This window comes from Pinus tabuliformis, chromosome Q (genome assembly GCF_031772625.1).
Source record: "Pinus tabuliformis cultivar Carrire ecotype Pingquan chromosome Q, CPIR1, whole genome shotgun sequence".
Classification (NCBI taxonomy): Eukaryota; Viridiplantae; Streptophyta; class Pinopsida; order Pinales; family Pinaceae; genus Pinus; species Pinus tabuliformis.
The window spans coordinates 407,331,835-407,351,979 of NC_142296.1; the positions used below are offsets into that span (position 1 = coordinate 407,331,835).

General features: G+C 42.1%; 1 protein-coding gene across 1 annotated transcript; it reads left to right on the forward strand.

The window, feature by feature from the left end:
* The first annotated feature begins 4,097 nt into the window (after nucleotides 1–4,097).
* LOC149219904 (uncharacterized) lies at nucleotides 4,098–5,003 on the forward strand. Its single transcript, XM_089386951.1, has one exon. It carries the CDS (start codon nucleotides 4,098–4,100, stop codon nucleotides 5,001–5,003), a length of 906 nt encoding a protein of 301 aa, XP_089243077.1.
* The last annotated feature ends 15,142 nt before the right edge of the window (nucleotides 5,004–20,145 follow it).

Here is a 20,145-nt window from a genome sequence, read left to right on the forward strand (position 1 = left end):
TACCCAACCGCTTGAAGTAATTCCAACATAACCTAAATTTTGTTGTGAACTCCTGTATGGCTGCCCTCCCGGAGGGGATAATGAAAGGGCATACTGCCCCCCATACGGTGGCAATCCAGCACTTAAGGGAATGGTTTTCCTTTGAGGGCCGGACTGCCCAAATTGACCTCTAAATGGATCAATTTGTTGAGACTCAACATAAGAGTTTCCGGATATTATTCCAGATGAACAAACAGGAACAGACCATACTGTCGAAATGGCCCCTGAGTGGGCTCCTTCTAGCGATTGAGAGCTAGTTGGGACAGAAGGTATACCGGCAAACATTGTTGTAGTGATAGCAGGGAGTTCTGCCATCGCTGTGTCAGATGACACAGTCCTAGATGTTGACGGTTGTTCAGACATTTCTAGTCTATCCAAAAGATTACCTAGCGATTCTACAGGAGCTTCCGCTGGCAGTAGACTAACCTTTGAAGAAGAAGGATACAGAGTGATCCCGACTCCAAATTGTGACGGAGTACTAGATGGAGGATCTTCCGCAATCTCTTTTATAGCAATTGGACCAGGTGGAAGGGGTAGACCGTCAGGTCCGTAGAATATTTCTGGTGCCGAAGAAGGTATGGAATCGGCAGCGACAGATGTTTGAGGAGCAAGACTCTCCGAACCGGTTGTAGATGGAACTGGTTCAGTAACACAAGTGTTTACCCTCAGACTAGGATCAGTACCACTGTCCTTCTGTGGCTACTGAACTTCTTCTATAGAGGCAGGGATACCAGAAATGTTTGGTGTAACCGGAGTCTCTCATGTTGTTGGAACACTTGTTCTAACTTTAACAGGAGATTTGGAACTGGTTAAATGAGTTCGCTTTGTCCGTACTAGCTTCGATTTCGGAGACAAAGACGGTTGACTCGTAAGCCTCCGTGAACGACGGGTTTTCAATTGACTTTCTTCCACGATTGCGGATTACTCGATCAACTAAAAATAAAGGGGAAGTATGTTTCCGAATTAGATGAATTTTAGACGCTTTCACACAACTTGTTTTTTCAATTTTTAAGAGTCGAGAAAAAACAAAAGATGACTCTAATCGCCTTCAATTTTTAATGAGCCTGAAGTGACAAGTGCTCAGATGGACCTTTTCCGTTAAAGAGTCTGAAAAGGAATGAAAGGGACTGCTCTGGAAATCTAGGTAGAGGGATTACCAAACCAATCACAAAACTGTAGAATACTTTTTACGGTACAACAGTCAATCTTCCCGAATGTTGTGTTCAGTGCATTGCGATCGATAGGGCGGCAGACACGGCTTCCTATGGATAAAGGATTAAGCCTATTGGGGTCTCCCAAAATATACTTGATGGTACGTGGGAGCACAAGTCTGTACTGGCACTTATCGTCTCAAAGTGGAGGAATCACCCAACCATCAGTGAGAACAATAGTTACCAAGCTTTACGACGCCGGAATACGTCTCTAGCCTAGACTTCTAAATGTTGTGCGTTAGGTTCCAAAGTGTTGTTAGATTCATTGAATTTATTTTATAGTTGATCTTGTTTATGAAGTTTGCCTTTCAGGTTCATCGCGAGATGTAGTATAATTCCTAAAATGCAATCTAAGATGATAAACAATCTTTTTATCTTCTTTGTGCAAGGAAAATCCTAGCTACTAAGGAAAGAAAGACAGAATCCTTTCACAAAGAGCAAAGAGCACACTCTAAATGCACTTTCCTAAATCAAGCCAATCAGACTGTCTAAATGCAAATGCACATGCATGTATTTGGTTTCGACTTTCTTAGTATGTAAATGATAAAAAGAAAGTTGATGCACAAATCTGAATTACTTTTCAAGCGACAGTTATCAACAAGTTTATTTTCGAAATCGAAAATGGAGACAATCACAACACCTTACGATTTGGAAATGAATACTTGTTTTCGACACTAGGAAAATTATAGATTCAGACCAAAAACAATAGTAACAGGATAATCAACTATCTACAACAATCAAACTCTTTCCTATGATTGAAAACGACACTTGCGACACTTTCAAATCAAAGGACGACAGTGCGATTATGTTACTTTTTGCAAAGGAGAACTGAAAATGACTCAACAAACACACAAAAACATTTACAGTTCTTTTGTACAAAGGAGGTAGAATAACAGCAAGGAAAAGGGGTTTCAAACAAAGATATACTGATCACAGGCAGCAAAATTCATGAATAGAACTGGAAAGAATTAATCACAGAAACCAAAACTGCACAATGCCTAGTCTGATCAGCGCACCTGTAACACAAGGAATTTGAAATGCAGCGCACCTGTAACACAAGGAATTTGAAATGCAGCGCACCTACTACACTCGGGAAGTGTGCTGAATTTCAGATTCTCATAACAGTACCTACGTTGGGCCAAAGACGAGACTTTGCTTGGGTTCCGGGTCACAGTTTGCAGTTCAGTTCATGGGTTTTGGCCGAGCAAATGGTAATCAATAATGCAACAATTAGGGGTAGATCTAAGGAGGATCTAAGAGCTACCACAAGGGGCAATCAGAGAGTTTGTGAATTAGTTGTTTAAATCATAAACAGATCCCGGAGATTGACTGAAGCAGCATTTATCTACTTTGCATTTGCATAGAAAATGCAGTTCGAAAGCTACCTGGCGCGACTTCAGACTCTGTCTGTAAGTTTATGAAATAGACAATAAGGAAGATAAACAAACAAACTAATTCGTCCCCAGTGGAGTCGCCATTTTGCTATAGGGAAAAGTGTCTACTCAGAACTGCTTATCCCACTAAGGTGTGATAGCTGCCTTAGAAACAAACAAAGTAAAGCTACTTTCATTTTTCCTTTATGAAGTATAGATAGAGAAGAACAAAGAAGACCAACCTCTATCTTGCGCTAATCTCCTGGTTCGATTCCTCTCTTTCTTGATAATCTTTTGCTACTTGTTCCCTTGCATGCCCAGCTTCACAAAGTACCTCTAAGATCACAGTAGCATAGCACTATACAAGAACATGGATCTATAATCATAAACAATCTAGGATCATATGTAAATTGACCATACAAATGCAGCAAACATAAATTACACAAGAGTATGGAGGAAAACTTGAATAGCTTTTTATTGATAAACAAGAAAGAGCCAAGGGGGGTTACAACCAGTTGTTCTAACCCAGCATCATCCTCTCAGCAAGGAAGCCCCTCTTCACCTCATACAAAGCTTAGATCACCCAACAATCTGATGTTTGTCTCAAGAAACCAACAGCAATTCCTTACAATATGCAAAATTCCAGCCTCTAGATCTCTGGGATGAGGGATCCATATATAGATATCTGGAAGGGAGATGAGTCAGCTTGTGATTTGATTAGTGTCTTCTCTCTGATAGTTCTTGCTTCCACTTGGAGATTGATGATCTCTTACTCATCCTTGGTCGAATTCAGAGAGGCAAGTGTCACAGGAGAAGTTTCTGGAAGCTTCCATTGCCTCTCCACCTCGCGGAATGACACTGCCATTTGTCATTTCTCGCCCATCGCACCCCATAGAAGGGCTTTTTGAAATGCAACGCACCCACACAATGTGTTTAGGTGAGATGCAACACACTTTGCCTATGGAGCAGCTGAAATGATCGTGTTTTGACCAATTCTGAGCATTTTTTCATGGAGAACTTTTGGGAGAAGCTATAATCAGTTGACCTTGTTCCTTTAGGGGTTAGAACAACACTTTTAGGGACTTAGGAGCCCTTGGTTTATGGACATTTCATGCTTGGGGTTGCAGTGCCCAAAAATGTCTATAACAATCAGCATCAATTCCGGTCGGCCAACTAGAATCTACTAATAAAGAAAATCCGAAATAAAATGGATAATTGGACCCACCGCTCGTTGAATGCCCCAAGTCGGATAACCTTATTGAAAGTCGTTCTGCAGGCCATCCCAAATTACCAGCTCTCGTGCCAAGCTATTCCAAAAACTGTAAGCCTAAAGTTGGTTTCCCTGTTCAAAAACTTCCTCTGACAGGGGACTAGCAAAACAAGAAAGTGGGCCCTTATCTCATGGGAGTGGCTTTGCCGGCTCCCTAAAGATGGCGGTCTAGGGCTCCGCAACCCCTTTGTCCTCAACCAAGTTATGGGTGCGAAGCTCTGGTGGAGTTGGCTTCAGGGTGGCCCTGACCTATGGAAGGTGCTATGGGAAAGAAAATACAACGCGGCAGGGGAAATCAAAGAAAGACTGAGAAGCACGATAGAGACCAAAGGCTCTGCAATCTGGAACCTGGCCAGAGACAGCAAGGACCTGATAACGGAGCATAGTTTTTGGGAATTTTGTGCAGGGGATAGAGCCAGATTCTGGGAGGAATCCTGGCAGCAACGTGACCGCCTCATACAAAAAGGCAACCTCCATGTCATCCTTGCCTTCTCGTCCCAGGCCGGGACTTCAACTGTTAGCAACTTTTGGAAGCCTGATGAGGCTGGATACTGGCGCAATATGAAATTTAAAGAGGACTGGGAAGGAGTGCCAGAAACTGACAGATGGCAAGATTACTATATAGAGATGGCTTTTCGGAAAATAGCAAGGAATACAGGGTCTGAAATTCTCAGATGGGGCAAATGCATTCAAGGAAATTTCACAATAGCAGAAGCCTACCACCTTAAAAGCAATCAAAATCATCAACCAGAAACAAATCAATGGAAAAATCTTTGGGAAATCAAGCACTGGCCTAAAATCTCTTTTTTCATTTGGACCATTCTACATGGTAGAGTGCTCACCTGGGACCAGATTCTGAGGAAGGGAAGCCAAGGCCCATCCCGCTGTGCCCTCTGCTTCTCCCAAGAGGAAACCATGGAACATTTGATGAACCGCTGCTCCGTCAGCTCCTCCCTGTGGGAAAGCCACCGCAAATTGTTTGAGCGCCAACACAGAAACCAACAAAACATCGTAAGCACCATTGTCAATTGGCCGAAAAAGCCTTACCTGAACCTGGTGGTCAACCGTGCCTGGCTCCTTTCCGCCGGATTCCTCCTCTGGAATATCTAGAAAGCTCGGAATGGGGCCATCTTCAAATCAGAAACCCGAACCCCCGCAACAATCTGGGAGCAAATCATTAGAAACACTCGGGAAACAATCCTATCGGAAAGCTGGAAGGATGAAGATTGGCAGGTTTCGACTACGGAAGAAACAATCCTGAATAGACTAGAGGTCAGACAGAGTATGGTCACCAGAGGGGGTTCTCGAAAAGAACTGGCCAAAGCAGTGGCCGAAAGCAACCAGTACAGACACCCCCCACAAGGATTCATAAAATTAAACTTCGACGGCGCTGCAAAGCACAACCCAGGAGATGTCGGTATTGGAGGAGTCTTTAGAGATGCCAGGGGTAACACTCTAAGAACTTTTGCGATGGACTGTGGGGAAGCTTTGAATAATGAAGCCGAGCTACACGCCCTAAAGCGGGACCTAGAAATAGCTCTTCGGGTCAACTTCAAACGTCTCCAAATTGAGGGGGACTTGAAGTTGGTAATTGACATGGTTAGGAAGCTCCAGCAGGAACAACCAGCGGAAAGGATTAGCAAAAGCTGGAGAACTGCTTGGCTGGTTGGCGAAATTGGGAAGCTCCTTCCCAAAATAGACTACCTCCTCCCAACTCACACCAGGCGTGCAGGTAATAAGCCGACGGATTGGCTTGCGAATTGGGGATGCCGGAACCGGGGCAAAGAAATCGACAGCGAAGGTCTGCCTCATCTGCACCAGGAGGAGAAAGCTCAACTTCAGCAACTGCTAAAAGTTGATAAAGGTGGTAATGGCATGAAAGAGATGAATGGTCAGGATCAAGTGGCATGCAGTGGAGGTGTAGATAATATTCAACAACATGGATCGGTCAGCTCATCCGTGGGAAAAGGCAGAGGAGAAAGGTAGGCACAAATTGGGCAGGTGACGGGGCATGGCAAGAATGGCTGAATGAACGGAGGGGATGTGCGAGCTGAGACAGCATTAAGGAATGATCTAGAGCCAGCTCCGGAATTCGGGATAATGGACAGAGGAAGGACGACAGGTGGCACCAGGAGTACAGGAAGGCTATGGCAAGAGCAGCCGGACGGAGGTTGGAATAATGATGCATAAAGTGGAAAGGTCAAGTCACGCCACTTCCCGAGATGGGGAAGCCGGAATGCATGACGGAAAATTAAATGGCCAAGCGGAGGCCGGAATTTCAACCAGCCAAGTGGCGGCCCGATCGACACGGAAACGAGTTAATAAGCCCGAGGAAACAGATGGCAGGCTCATTCAGCTTGGTAAGAACGATGAAAAAGAACGGAAAGACGCCTGCTCACCTCTGCGACCAGCCCTCCTCCTTGGCTTCAGCAAGAAAAGGTGGTATGTTTCCTACAGTCCTCGTCCTTCAGACATGCATGCTTGTTTCTCTGTTCTCTTGGTCTGGCCGGATATGCTCTGGCCTTGCGTGCAGACTCCCTACTGCTGCGACGATAAGGGCCCTCTGGGTTCTCTTTGGTTTCTCCTTTCCCACCCTCGTGATGGGAATGTTTTGATTTATGCTAGTTTCGCGTCCTGCTCTGAGAGTCAGGCTGTGTGGGGGGCTTCGCCGGGCTTCGTCATGCTTCTGGAGGGTCCTCGCACCCCTGGTCTTTTCTACTCTCTGGCCTTCTTCTGTGGTTGGCTCCTCTTCTGCTTCTCCCTTCTACTGGGCAAGGCCGTCAGGTTTCGCCGCTTCGCCGGATGGGGGGTTCTCCAGGATCCTATGAGATGGTGGTGGGCCTTTAGCCACCATGTCCATAATAGAATTGCTCCAAAGACTCGGGCGTCCATTCATGCTGAGTTTTCCGTTACAATGGAGCAGACCTCGATTATGTTCCATCTCTCTCGCACTGACCTATGGTTTTCTACTGTGACAGGTTGGAAAGCTTCCTCAATTCCCAAGCCCCAGGCCAGAGGTAAGATGGCTCCAAGGAAGACCAGTTCTGATAAGAAGAGGGATGATGGCACCAGTAGTCAATCGAACAAAAGGAGCAGGAAGCCCGACTTCGACAAACTCCTTCACCTGATTGATGGTTACATGACCAACATTTCTCCTGAGGTCCGCTCTCTTATCCATGAATGGGAGCGCGAGCTGAGGGAAATCAGCGCGAACCAAGAGATCCCCCGCGAGGACTAGGAAGTAATCACGGACCCTGGCACCACCAGAGGCAGGAACACGTTATTCAATAGAATGTTACAATTCTACTGGATCATGAAGCATGTGGTCAGTAGGGCTATGGAGGTTAACCAGGCTGTTAGCGAAGAGGAGGATGAAGAGCGCAAACAGGCTAAAGAACTCCTCAAACGTCAACTAACGGAAGAATCGACCTCCATAAACAACATTCTCCTAAAAGAGCTTGCGGCTGTCCAAGTCCATGTTTCCAAAAACCATCTGCTGCTAAAGGACATGGAGCAAATGATGTTGGAACTCAAATGGGCCATTGAGCAGAAGATCCTGAAGTCGGGCGCTAACGACTCTAAGCCTGCCCCGGTTAATTTGTCGGATGAAGATTAGTGGTGTGTGTCTTCTCTAGTTTATTTTGTGATGAATCTAAACTGTATCTGGGCACCGTATTATGTTACTGTAGTTAGCCTCGATTTTAATAAGCAGAACAATGGTTACGATAGGAAGAAGGAACTAAACATTTTTAAATTTTGGTCAGGCTTTAAGGCCAAAAGGTGGCGGTCTGGTTTCCTTCGGGCAGACCTGCCACCCGAACTCTAGTATGATGTAATTTTGCTGTTTTCCGGAATGAAGAATGCCTAACCTTACAAAAAAAATATTAACACATACATTACGAATTACACTAAAATATCCACCCTAACCATTAAGACATATCGATCCCACACCCTCTTCTTCATGAAGAATTAGGTCTTGCCAACCATTACAACAAGCTTTTTCATATGCTTTAAGCTCCTCAATATTCATATTATCTATCTACTCATTTATTTTATATACAAAATTAACACGTGCATCAACTTGTGCTCTTTGTCGATTTAGACCAATATCAATTCCGGTCAATGCACTTTGTATGTTGTCTATAATGGCATCCCTTCCTTCTTGACTAATTTGAGAAGTGACATCCATCTCTGACCGCAAAGTTACCAGATGAGGAGGTTGGCATACCAAAGGTGTCTGAGGGCAAGGAAATTTAGTATCATGTAATGCACCCTTACAATCATATAACCGACCTTTCCTAGTACCATAATATTCATATGGAAGGTCATTATAATTGGGTTTCATACCCAAAAAGAATTCTACATAAAATAATTTTACAAAATAAATTGGAACCTCATCATTCTATGGTATCTTTCCATACGCTGCAAGGAACCTATCATACCAATGGCTACCTATATTAGGGTCCCTGAAATATTGCACCTTGAGCATCTTTCTTTTCGGCCCTTCTTTGAAATTAAACATAGATTTTGCATTTTCTTTTGTAACCCTTTTATTAACCTTGACCCATTTATCGGGACCCATCACTGCTTCCTTTCTATGCCTCATCATATCTATAAATGAATCTGTGGTTGGCCCAAGATTCTCGTAAATATCAAGAAATGAGCTTAGAGAGTGCATAACTATTTCTAAGCTTTCTCTACTCTCTGCAGGGAGCTCCAAACTCCCAAGATCTTTCCTCAATTTAGAATAATGAGTTTTGCACCTTTGTAATGTGCATTGTTGGAGGTTTGTCTCCCAAGGAAGCTCATCTGAAATATCAGATGGATAAATGGTAGTTGGTGTCTAGCCTTCTTCTTGAACTGTCTGGCTTCGCTTACATCTACTTGGACCAACATTTTCACCCTCTGGATCAATATATAAAATTACATAAATATAAAAACATGTGAACAAATGTATTCATACATGTATGCAAGATAGACATGTATACACATCTGTACATACAATTCTTTTTTTGCTAAAGCAAGAGTCGGTCCTTCTATTATCTTGTCACTCAAAATATGATACATAAAATACATCGCACCCAAAGAGGAAGAGGGCTAAAGACTTAGCAATCACTTCAATCTTTGGGGAAAGAGTCAACTACTCGTGAACAAAACAGTCTACCTCCACCACCCGAACCTTGGACCAAGGTCAAGCGGTCAAGGGGCAGAATAGAACAAAAACAACTTAACCCGACAAACTTTGCGCGGATCCGAGGAGGTGAATAGTGACTATAAAATAAAGATTTTGGGTCCGCGAGGGAGTACCCAGACCCACTGACCAGCTCAACAAATCAGAGCCCTTAATCTACATCTGCAAGATCCAATGGCCGAGGGAAATATCAGGCGGAGAAGAAGCCAGAGGAATACCCGCCCAATGAAGGCGGTATTCTCTCTCCTCCAGAAGCCATGTGTTGATCGCTGAGTGGCATCAGAGACATTTCTAATAAACCACTTCAGGTTTTGAGGACGCCCAATAACCCAGAAACCGCTTGACGCTTGATAACCCAGAAACCACTTGACGCCTGATAACCGCTCGACACTAGATAACCGCTTGGCGCCAGATAACCACTTAATGCCTGAGAACCGCTTGACGCCTGATAACCGCTTGATGCCTGATAACTCTGCACTGCTGCCATCCATTCGACTGAGCCACCCAATTGAACCTGTGCCTCGTAGTTTAGAGCAGATCATCACCATTTTTCTGACTGCCTACTCGCCTACAGAATCCACGAGTAGGCAACCTAAGGTATCCCACTGCGAGGCCCGACTGTGCCAAAGCTCAGGTTGACTAACAATCAAACCCTTATCATCCATTGTTTATAGGTCAACTAGCGGATTCCCCTGCATGTGCTGATAATGCTCCTTATCTGTGAGGGCTAGAGTGTGGCAGCTCTCATGCAGTTTTCCTGCGGGTACCAACTCCCATAAGTAGCACATGTTGCCTTTTGAGCATCTCACCCCTTCATTTGTGAGCCATTCCGTTGCTTTATTGGCATCTCTACGCACATGCACAAAACTAAGAGTTCTGAGAATTCTTAGGTGTGATTGAATTCGGTAATAGACCTGCAAAAGTCTCCAGTGTCTCGAGACTTTGTCAGGTGCAGTACCCGTGCCTAGCCACTTAACTGACTTAATTATTAATTCCCAGTCAACCTCGATGATTGTATTATGTAAATTGAACTCTATCAGAATCTCTAAGCATTGTTCACTGGCCATGAGTTCAGCCATATTTTTAGTGGCCCTCCCCAGATGATTTTGAAAGATGACTTTTATGTTGCCTTCTTCATCTCTTATGAATCCTCCATAGCCAGCGTCCCTAAGGTTACCTTTTGAGACTCCACCAATATTGAATTTTAAAAATCCTTTGGAGGGGGTTGCCAGAAAGCCTTTCCAACTGATATTCTCTTTGTTGTCTTGATTTTTCCCTGAGGGACGAGAGATTGGAGTCCCACCAGTTCCAGGATGTGAGAATCCCGATGACCTGGGGGTTTCTCAGGAGGTTGCTTCCGATGGACATTGACAATTTCTTTGAGCTGTTTTAGGATTTGAGCTATGATGCTTTGAGTTAAGCCAGATTTATCTTTGAAGATCTTGTTGTTACGTTCTTTCCAAACATCCCAGATCAAGAATCTTGGAATCAGAGCCCAGGTTGTGTTTTTTGTCTCATTTTTCAAGAAGTCCTTCCTCCAATTCTTTAAAGTGTCAGTGATGTCACTTTCGTTCTTGTCTGTTTGCTTGAAGATATCGGCTACCTAATTCCATAAGGTGGAGGTGAAAGAGCAGAGGTTAAGAAGGTGATCTATATTTTCTTCCTGCTGTCCACATAATTGGCATCTTGATGGCCTAGCAAAACCTTTCTTTTTGATATTTTCCCAAGTTAAAATCTTTCTGTGCTGGACCAGCCACCTGAACAAATTGATCTTCGTCCAGTGTGGGTTGTTCCATAGGTCTTTCCATGTCTTATTAGGGCTTGGGTAATTAATCCCCGTGGCTATTATTTTTGTTTCTTTGAGGTTGAAGATGCCCTTGTTGTTTTTACCCCATCTTAGAAGATCATTCGAGGTAGAGGTCAAAATTTTTCTTTTCTCTAGAATATCTTTCAGCACTTTAGCTTGGGTCTTCAAGGGGGTTTCTTCATTGTAGTCTGGTAGCTTCCAAATCCTCCATTTACCAGTATCCCTTGATTGATCCCAGTAGTCACTTAATTTTTTCTGTCCTTTGTTAATGGTATTGATTTTGATAATGTCCAGTCCTTCTCTACTGAGGTTATGTTCCCGCTGCTAGTTGTCCTCCCAAAACCATGCAAGTGTCCCATTTCTGATCTCCTAGAAACTGTGTTTCTGAACTAAGGCTCTATTTTCCCACGCCTTGTTCCAAATGTGGGAACCTTTGATGTGGCATGTCATTCTGATGTGGTTTGTTTCTTGCCAATCCCTTGCATATTTTTGTTTGCAGAGTTTAGCCCAGGGGTTTCTTATTTCCTTTATCCATCTCCACCAAAGTTTTTCCCCCAAAACTTTGGGTTTTGGGTTTACAGAGCTTGTCCCATGCTACCAGATCCCATTTCTTTTTCTCTTCCCCTTTACCCCAAAGAAAATCTCTTTGAATGTTCCTGATTTGTTGTAATACTCCTGTTGGTGCCGGAAGGGCTGATAACATGAAGATTGGAATGGTTTGTAGCACTGCTTTTGTGAGAACTAACCTCCCAGCTAAATTTAAGGATATGTTTGTCCATTTGCTGACTTTATCCTTCAATTTATTGATTACAGACTCCCAGATTTCCTTGCTCAGCGGTTTGTCAGTGAGGGGTATTCCCAGATATTTCGAGGGAAGATGATCTCTTTGAAATCCTAGAATTCTGGAGAGATTTCTTTGAATTGAAATATCAGTATTGAAAAAGAAAACTTTAGATTTTGTGAGGCTTACCTCAGTACCCACAGCCATTGCGAACTCATGCAGGATTTTTTTGAAAGCTTTGGCTTCCTTGACTGTTGGTGTGCCTTGTAGCATAGTGTCATCCACAAATTGTTGATGGGTCAATGTGTCCCCATTCGGAGTGAGTCTAAGTCCCTGGATTCTTCCTTCCTCCTTGGCTAAAATGATCACTTTTCCCAATCCTTCCATCATGAGTATGAAGAGGAAGGAGGAAAGAGTATCTCCTTGTCTGAGGCCTCTTGATGGCTTGAAGGTTCTGGAAGGACAGCCATTAAGAAGAATTGAATAGCTGGTAGTGGTGACGAGAGCCATGACCCATGTTATCTAGTTGTGGTCGAAGCCACATGCTTTAAGAACTTCCCTTATATAATACCATCTTAGCTTATCATAAGCTTTCGCTATGTCCAGTTGTATTATCATACCTGCTTGCTTATTGGTCCTGAGGGAATGCACCACTTCGTGAGCTTGAATGATGTTATTGAGAATTTGTCTACCTTCCACATAACCAGTCTGCTCTTCTAACACAAGTGTTGGAAGAAGGGGTTTGAGTCTGTTAGCAATTACTTTGGAAATGATTTTGTACACCACATTGCATAAAGTTATGGGTCTAAATCTATCTGGAGTCATGGCTTTTTCCTATTTGGGGATTAAGGCTATGAAGGATTCATTAAGCGCTCTCAGAACTGATTTTGATTTTCTCGAGTCCTCCACCACCTCTAGGATGTCGTTTTTTACTATTTCCCAGCAAGTTTTGAAGAAGTCTACATTGAAACCATCAGGGCCTAGAGCTTTCCCATTGTGCATCTCTTTGATTGCTTCATTGACCTCTTCCTTTGTTATTGGCATGTTAAGATTATAATTGTCTTCTCTGGTTACCAGTTTTGGAATGTGTTGAGTAAAACTTTTAGTAAATAGAGATCTGTCTTCCATGGTCTCCTCTACTATACTTTGGAAATGTTGGACCAGAACCGCTTCCATTTCCTTGTGGGTGTTTTGCTCTGTACCCTGAGGATCTATAAGTTTTGTGATTCTATTATGAGCTCTGTGTTCCATGGTAGAATTGTGAAAGAATTTGGTGTTTCTCTCCCCTTCCTTAATCCATTGCACTCTAGATTTCTATCTCCAGAAGATTTCCTCCTATTGGCATCTTTTGTCCCATTCTTGTTGAAGTGAGTCTGCTTGCATTTTCTTTTCCTCTGTGAAGCCTTCTGTGATGAAAATTTGATTAATTTCCTACAATTTTCTTTCCACTTCTCCCTTGTCTTTGAATATATTTCCAAACTCATTGTTATTCCATTCTTTGAGCTTTCTCTTGATGTGTTTGAGTCTCTGATGTAGCAGGAACATTTTTGTGCCTTGGGTGGGTATTTCTTCAGCCCACCACTTTCCAATGTTAGTGATGAAATTAGGGTGAGTAAGCCAGACATTTTCGAACCTGAAAGGCCTATTCCTCAAGGTTACAATAAAGGAGGCTTCTATCTGGATGGGCCAATGGTACGAACCTCTGAAAGAGAGGATAAAAGCAATCATGCTATCGCTGGTGAGAAGGAGATCCTTCGAGATTATGAATTTGTCTAATCTTTAGGCTACTTGGGAAGTTCCTCCTCTCTTATTGTTCCATGTGAAGATGCCATTTATTGTGTCCATATCCACCAGTCTCATATTGCTAAGGAAGTTCTGGAAGGCTATTAAGTCTCTACCAAGTGATCTGGTTCCTCCTTTTTTCTCTGTGAGAGATCTGATCATGTTGAAGTCCCCTCCCAGAATCCAAGGCACTGCTGGATGTCTCTCTCTCAGCTCTTCCAGAGAGGTGAGGAGCCTGATTTTTTCTTCTAGAAGTTGAGGACCATAGACATTTGTGATCAAGTAGCTGTCCTTATCCCCCAACAGTTGGATAACCATTGAAAGGTGGTGTCTTGATGCCTCAGCATCCAAAATTTTTGAGGACTCCATAGAGTAAGAATTCCTCCAGCTGAATTATTTGCTTTGACTTCTAGATAATCGTACTTAATAATCCATTTGTTGTGTAGTTCTCTTATTTTGTCTACTGAGCATTTTTTTTCCTGAATAAACACCATATCTGGTTTTTCTTCTTTTATTCTGTTACTGAGATTTCTTTGTTTCCTTTTACTCCCTAGTCCTCTATTTTTCCAGGTTGTAAGCTTCATAATGATGGGTTCGTAAAAGAGTAACTAGTGAGATATTTCATCTTACTTGAATTAATCATGAGTTTTCCACACTCTGTCAGTAGTTCGTCATATCTCTTACGTCCTCTTTTCTTGCATGGGTTCTTGGTGGAGTGTCATGTTATTTTCTCCTTTGATTTAACCCCTCGGTTCTCCTGGTTATCGTGGTTCCTTTTGACTCTTGCTGCCTTTGTGTGAGACCTTTGGAGGAATAGCTATTGTACTCTTTCAAACTCCTCTTGTGGTAGAGAGTCTATTCCTGTGTTGATTCCCTGCTCTAGAAACTTTTCTAGTTCCAGGTTCTCCCTCTCTAGGATCTCCTGTAGGTCTTGGTCCTCTATACCGCCTTCACTTGGGGTCATCTCAAGGTCCTTTCCAGGTTCCATGATGCTTGGTGTGTCCTCCTTTTTTCCACTGTGCTCCTATATGATTTCCATATTATCCTTTGTTTCCTTTTCTATTTGATAGTCTTCAGATTTCTTGTGCATTCCATTTTCTCCTTCTTCTTCTTCTAAGATCTCGAAACTGTTATAACTTGGTATCTTGCTTTCGCTAGATTTATTTTGGGACTTCCCCCCCCCCCCCTTTTCCTCTTCCTCCCACTTTGGTGAAGCCTTCAGGGTCTTTTCCTTTGTTGGTTTTTAAGAATTCCTCCCTTTTTTTGAGTGGGCAGTCTCTAAAGGGATGCCCATGTTCATGACATTTACGACATTAGAATGGGATGTGTTCATAGTCAATTTCCTGGAGCCATTCCTCATCATAAACTTCTAAGATGACTTCATCCAGGAGTGCTCCTGATAAGTCCATCTCGACACATATGCGGGCAAAGAAGGTATATTTCACTCGCAAAGTCACCTCTGATATCTTTATGAAATGCCCTAATTTGTTACCTATAGCTTTTAAAGATTCCGACAGCCAATAGTCTAAAGGTAAGGAGTATAATGTAACCCATACCGGGACCGATGTTAATGTTTCTCGCCCCGGAACAAAGTTCATCACCTAGGGTCGCATGTAAAGTCCTGCAGGAGCATAGAAGTAGGGTCCTCCTTCAAAAATTTTGTCTTTGTCTTCTGGGTTAGTGAAAACCACTATGAAGAAACCCTTGGAGCCAAGATGTAGATTTATTTCTCCCTTCGGTTTCCAGTTATTTCTTATCCAAGTATACAACGCTTTTTTCGTCACCCATATGCCCATGAACTTGCAAATAACCACATAAGTCGCCATATGTTCTCTATGCACCTATAGGGATGATTTATTTAAGACCACCCGGGGCTTAATGTTAGCCTTGGGCTTACATGGTCTCGTTGCAGACATTTTCTCAATTCTCTAATTGGTGTTGCCAGGAATCTTTTCTTGCCTAGATTCCTTGTGGGTCCCTTCCTTTTCTTGGGAAATGTTTCTTCTTGGCTTGTGTGTGTTAATTGTCTTTTTTTTTTGCCTCAGGTGGATTCCGAAAATTGTTCAGACTCACCTCTTTGCTTCTGTTCGAAACCACGTTACTGTAGGAGGGAGTGGAGCTCCCTCCTCCAAGCCCCTCCATCATTACCTGCTCGCGCTTGTTGCCCTCTATTCAAAACCCTAGTTCCTCAGAGCTCTCCAGCTTTCTCCATCATGGCATGTTATCAAATGTTTTTCACATCTGTACATACAATTCATTTACATGTACAAATTTGTTTTAACATAAAACAAATTTATATAATTTACCAAAATGATGTTGACCATCCAGAGAATGTTGACCACCCTGAGATTGATGACCACCCGGAGAATGTTGACCATTGTCACGTGACAACATTGTGAGCGAAGCATCTAATAAAATAAAAAATCAATTCAATATTTATGTGTACATACATATGATTCTACTTATTTATCATTTAAGTAAATTTGCGCGCGCACGCACACACACACACACACATATATATATACCACGATGTGAATGATGGACCTCCCTCGATTCATTTGATATTCTCTTTGATCCATGACCTTGACCTCCCGCTCTAGTAGATGCATGAGACTCTATTGATGTTCGCCTCGAAGAATCATGTGACAAATGCTCATCCATGATATGGATATCTATAGATATATAGATGCGTGATATTTAAAAGTTTACATCATGTATTTACAATTATTTTTAAAATTGATATTTAAAAAGATAAATAATTCAGAAAATTGTTGTAACCCTTGAAGTTACCTCATGCATTTAATTGATGTTACCCTTGAAATTACATCATGCATTTTAAGATCTTAAATTTCTATTTAAAAACATTGAAAGAGTTCAGAAAAATAATGTAACAATCTGAATCTCTTCATTTAAAATATACTCAAGACTAAAAACACAAATGTTGACACACACACATTTTGAAAATTAAATACAATATTTTGTAAAACATGTCAATTTCATCAAGTTGTGCTTACATAGTGGTGGCGCACTTGGTATATAATTGAAAAAAAAACATGGTCATTAAAAATGACACATTTATAACTAAAAAACACACACATATCAAAGATATCTTACAATGTTCATCAATAAATATTGATGGATAACTTCTTAACACTAATTCATCTTTCACACATAAATCTTGAATTGGCATTACTCTATACAATAAATCACTAGATGATCCAGGTGGATCTCCAGACACCAATGGCATGGAAAAGGCTCAAAATTTAAAGTGGCGGGAAGACGATGAACTTGGCATCATATCAAAGTGCTCGTCGCCCTGATTCCAACGGTGCGAATGACACTCCAATTCGAGTTCGGATGAAGGAGATAGAGGCAGTCAAAGTTGGGTTGACTTTTTGATGACTGGGCAGGATTAATGAAGGCGCAATTTGAAATTTTCTGGAGGATGGAATCTGGCCAAATCCAACCAGATTCTAGGCGAAATTGTTGCCTAGTTAAAACAACTCCTTCGGTCAAAAAACCGAGTTTTAAAAAGTGGCCCATCATTTATTTAAATAAATATCTATATATATATATATAAGGGGTGGTGGGCCACCAACCCTGCTACCCCAACCAGTGCCATGTAACAATGTAATATTGGTAGAGGGGTGGGCCATGACCCCCAACCCCTCCCACGGAACCAACAACAATCAAAACAGGGTGGGCGGCCATGACCCCACCACCCCACAACCCTCATAACAGAACCCACGAGGTTGTTAAAACAAGCGACAGAGTTGGGTGGGCCAGCCCTTGGGGCACGAACCCAACCTCGAGACACGCAACCACCACCAACCTTAATTGCATGGAGCCAGCGGAGGTGGGGTGGGCGGGCTGCCCAAGGCGGGCCCAGCCCGACCCATTTTTAAAATTAACAAATTTTGTTATGTAAAAAGGAGGAGGCGGGGTTTGATCGCCCGACCTCCTCCATATTAACCGAATCCTGAACCAACTTAGCTAAATAACTTCTTGAGAAATTCGGCACCACAATTTATATTTAAACGTAGTTTATCAATGTGTCCATGCATAGGAGGTAGTGCATGCAGTTTGAGGCCAAATTTTGCAGGAGGGCTGAATTTCCACTTTGTCAGATTTTGACAAATTTTATATGGTTTCAGCATTTCTCGACACCATAAATGCCATGGCGTTTTCTGTTTCTCCATCAGATTTCTGCATTTTTCGGTCATTTTTTAGTGTGGACGTATAAAACTCCTTTTTTGTAACTGATGCTTGAACTCTTCTTTCTCATGCCACTTAATGAATGAAGGCCTCCCCATTGATCGAGCAGGGCCCGGAGACGTAGTCCAAGTCGGAAGAACTCCGTTATCAAATCTTGTTGTTTTCTTTCATGCTTTATGTGTTTCTCCTCTTCTCTCATGTGCACATTAAGTTTTCTATGTTAAGCTACAATTTGTGCATGTAATTCTTTAATACATCTATAAGCAAAAGATCTTGGATCAAGTGGTATCAGAGCAGGTATTTTTAGATGTGAATTGCATGTTTGTATGCTAACAAGAAACAGGCTCTGAAGAGGTGAAGGGAAACTAAAGTCTTTCGATCTCGAAGTGGGGCATGCACATCGAAGGAGAAACATGGTAGATGAAGAGGCTCGTCATGAAGAGGAGTGCAATTTCTGCAAGAATACAATGGTAAAGAATGTCGGTCAATTGCTTTCAAGGTTGGAGAAAGAAAAAGAGAGAACTCTAGAAGAACAAGGTTTAGTGCATGGAAATGGTGGAGAAAAACCCCCTCCTTCTCCTTCCACGAGTGAAAGTTCTTCTTCCTCTCATCACCATCATCATAAAAATTCAAGGGATGCATCTAAGAAACCTTTCTTTAAATTAGATGTCAAATTTGATCTTCCCATGTTTAACGTGAAAGTAATGCAGAAAAGCTTAATAACTAGATTAGGAAGATTGAAATCTACTGCAGGATTTAACAAATCGAAGAGGACGAGGCAAAGATTCAACTGGCCACTCTTCAACTGAGTAGCACCGCTCTCATCTGGTGGGGGAGGAAATTGTGAAGCAGTAAGAATGTGGGTAATCTTCTTTCCTCATGGCCTAGTTTCATTTCTGCATTAAAGGAACAATTTTATCCCTTGGGTTATAAACGAAAAGCCTCAATGGATTGAAAATACTTAAGGCAAGGCATAGGTCAGGATGTTCAAAGCTTTACTGAGGAATTTAGAAAATAGGCACTTAATTTGGGAATTGCACTTGACTCACCTGAAGTAGTAACTAAATATAGTATATCATTACATAGTTACCTTAGACATATTTTATTATTGTTTGAACCAACTACTATTGACTCAGCCAGTGTAAAGGCCATCCATCTTGAGAACAGGGGAAAAATTGAAAGAGATGATCATTTCAAGAAATCACCTTTCAAACCTCCAAATGGCAAACCCAAAATGAAAGGAAAAGGAAAGGAGAAGAGGACGGCATCAACCAAGAAAGATGAAGGAGAAAGACCTTATTGCACTCACTACAAAAAGGAAGGTCATGACGATGATCATTGTTGGAAAATGTACTTGGAAAAGAGACCAAAGAAGTATGGAGGAGAAGGCAAGAAGAAGATAGTGGCAACTATGTAGCAAGACCTTGGATCCGATTCGGGAGATGAAGCATTGATCACAGCAGCAGGAACAAAAGGCACTCTTACACCTCATGTTAATTCTAAATCACATGAAGGCACTAGTTCAATAGATTAGACTCTTCCTAATGAACGAAAGAGAATTGAGCTATTTCATATTAGAGTTATCATAAATCATACGAAAGTGGAAACTCTATTTGATACCGGATCCAAAGCAAACTTAATTTCAGAGTCCTTGGTAAAGAATCTAGGCTTAGAAACCCAACCACATCCAAAACCTTACCCACTTGGATGGATACATGATAAAGAAAAATTGAATGTAACTAAGCAGTGTAAGGTTAAATTTGTGATCACTTCTAAGTTAGTGCATGAGGTAAAACTTGATGTGATACCATTGGATATATATGGCATGGTGTTAGGGAGTCCATATCTATATGATAGAAAGGCAATCTTCTTCCGTCATGGAAAAAAATACCAAATCACAAAAGATGGGGTAGAATACATTGTATGGGCTCATCAAACTAAAATCATTGTCAGCCTTGTAAGTGCAGGATATATGAAAAGGTTGGTAAATTCCAGTAAGGGTTGCATGCTTATGGTTGTAAGGGGAAAAGATGCAGAATTATCCGATGCTTTCCAGGGTTGTGATCATGTGCATAGAAAGGAATTATGTGAATTAATTTCTAACTATGAACCAAGGGGATTACCTCCGGAGAGGGAAATCCAACATGAGATCCATTTGCAGCATGATGCTCCTTTACCAAATATTGGCATGTACAGGATGTCAACCATTGAGATGGAGGAGATAAAAAGTAGGTGTAGGAACTATTGAACCAAGGCGTCATCAGACTGAGCACTTCTCCATGTGGCTCATCGATTGTCTTAGTGCCGAAGAAAGAGGCACATGGAGGATGTGCATGGATTATCGAGCACTAAACAAAATCACAGTGAAAAATCATTACCCTCTTCCCCGCATTGATGACTTACTAGATCAATTAAAGAATGCTATCTATTTCACCAAACTGGATTTTTGTAGTGGTTATCACCAGGTCTGAACTAG

Excerpts from the sequence above, each read along its gene's own strand:
- LOC149219904 (XM_089386951.1), top strand. The coding sequence starts at position 4,098 with ATGGGTGCGAAGCTCTGGTGGAGTTGGCTTCAGGGTGGCCCTGACCTA.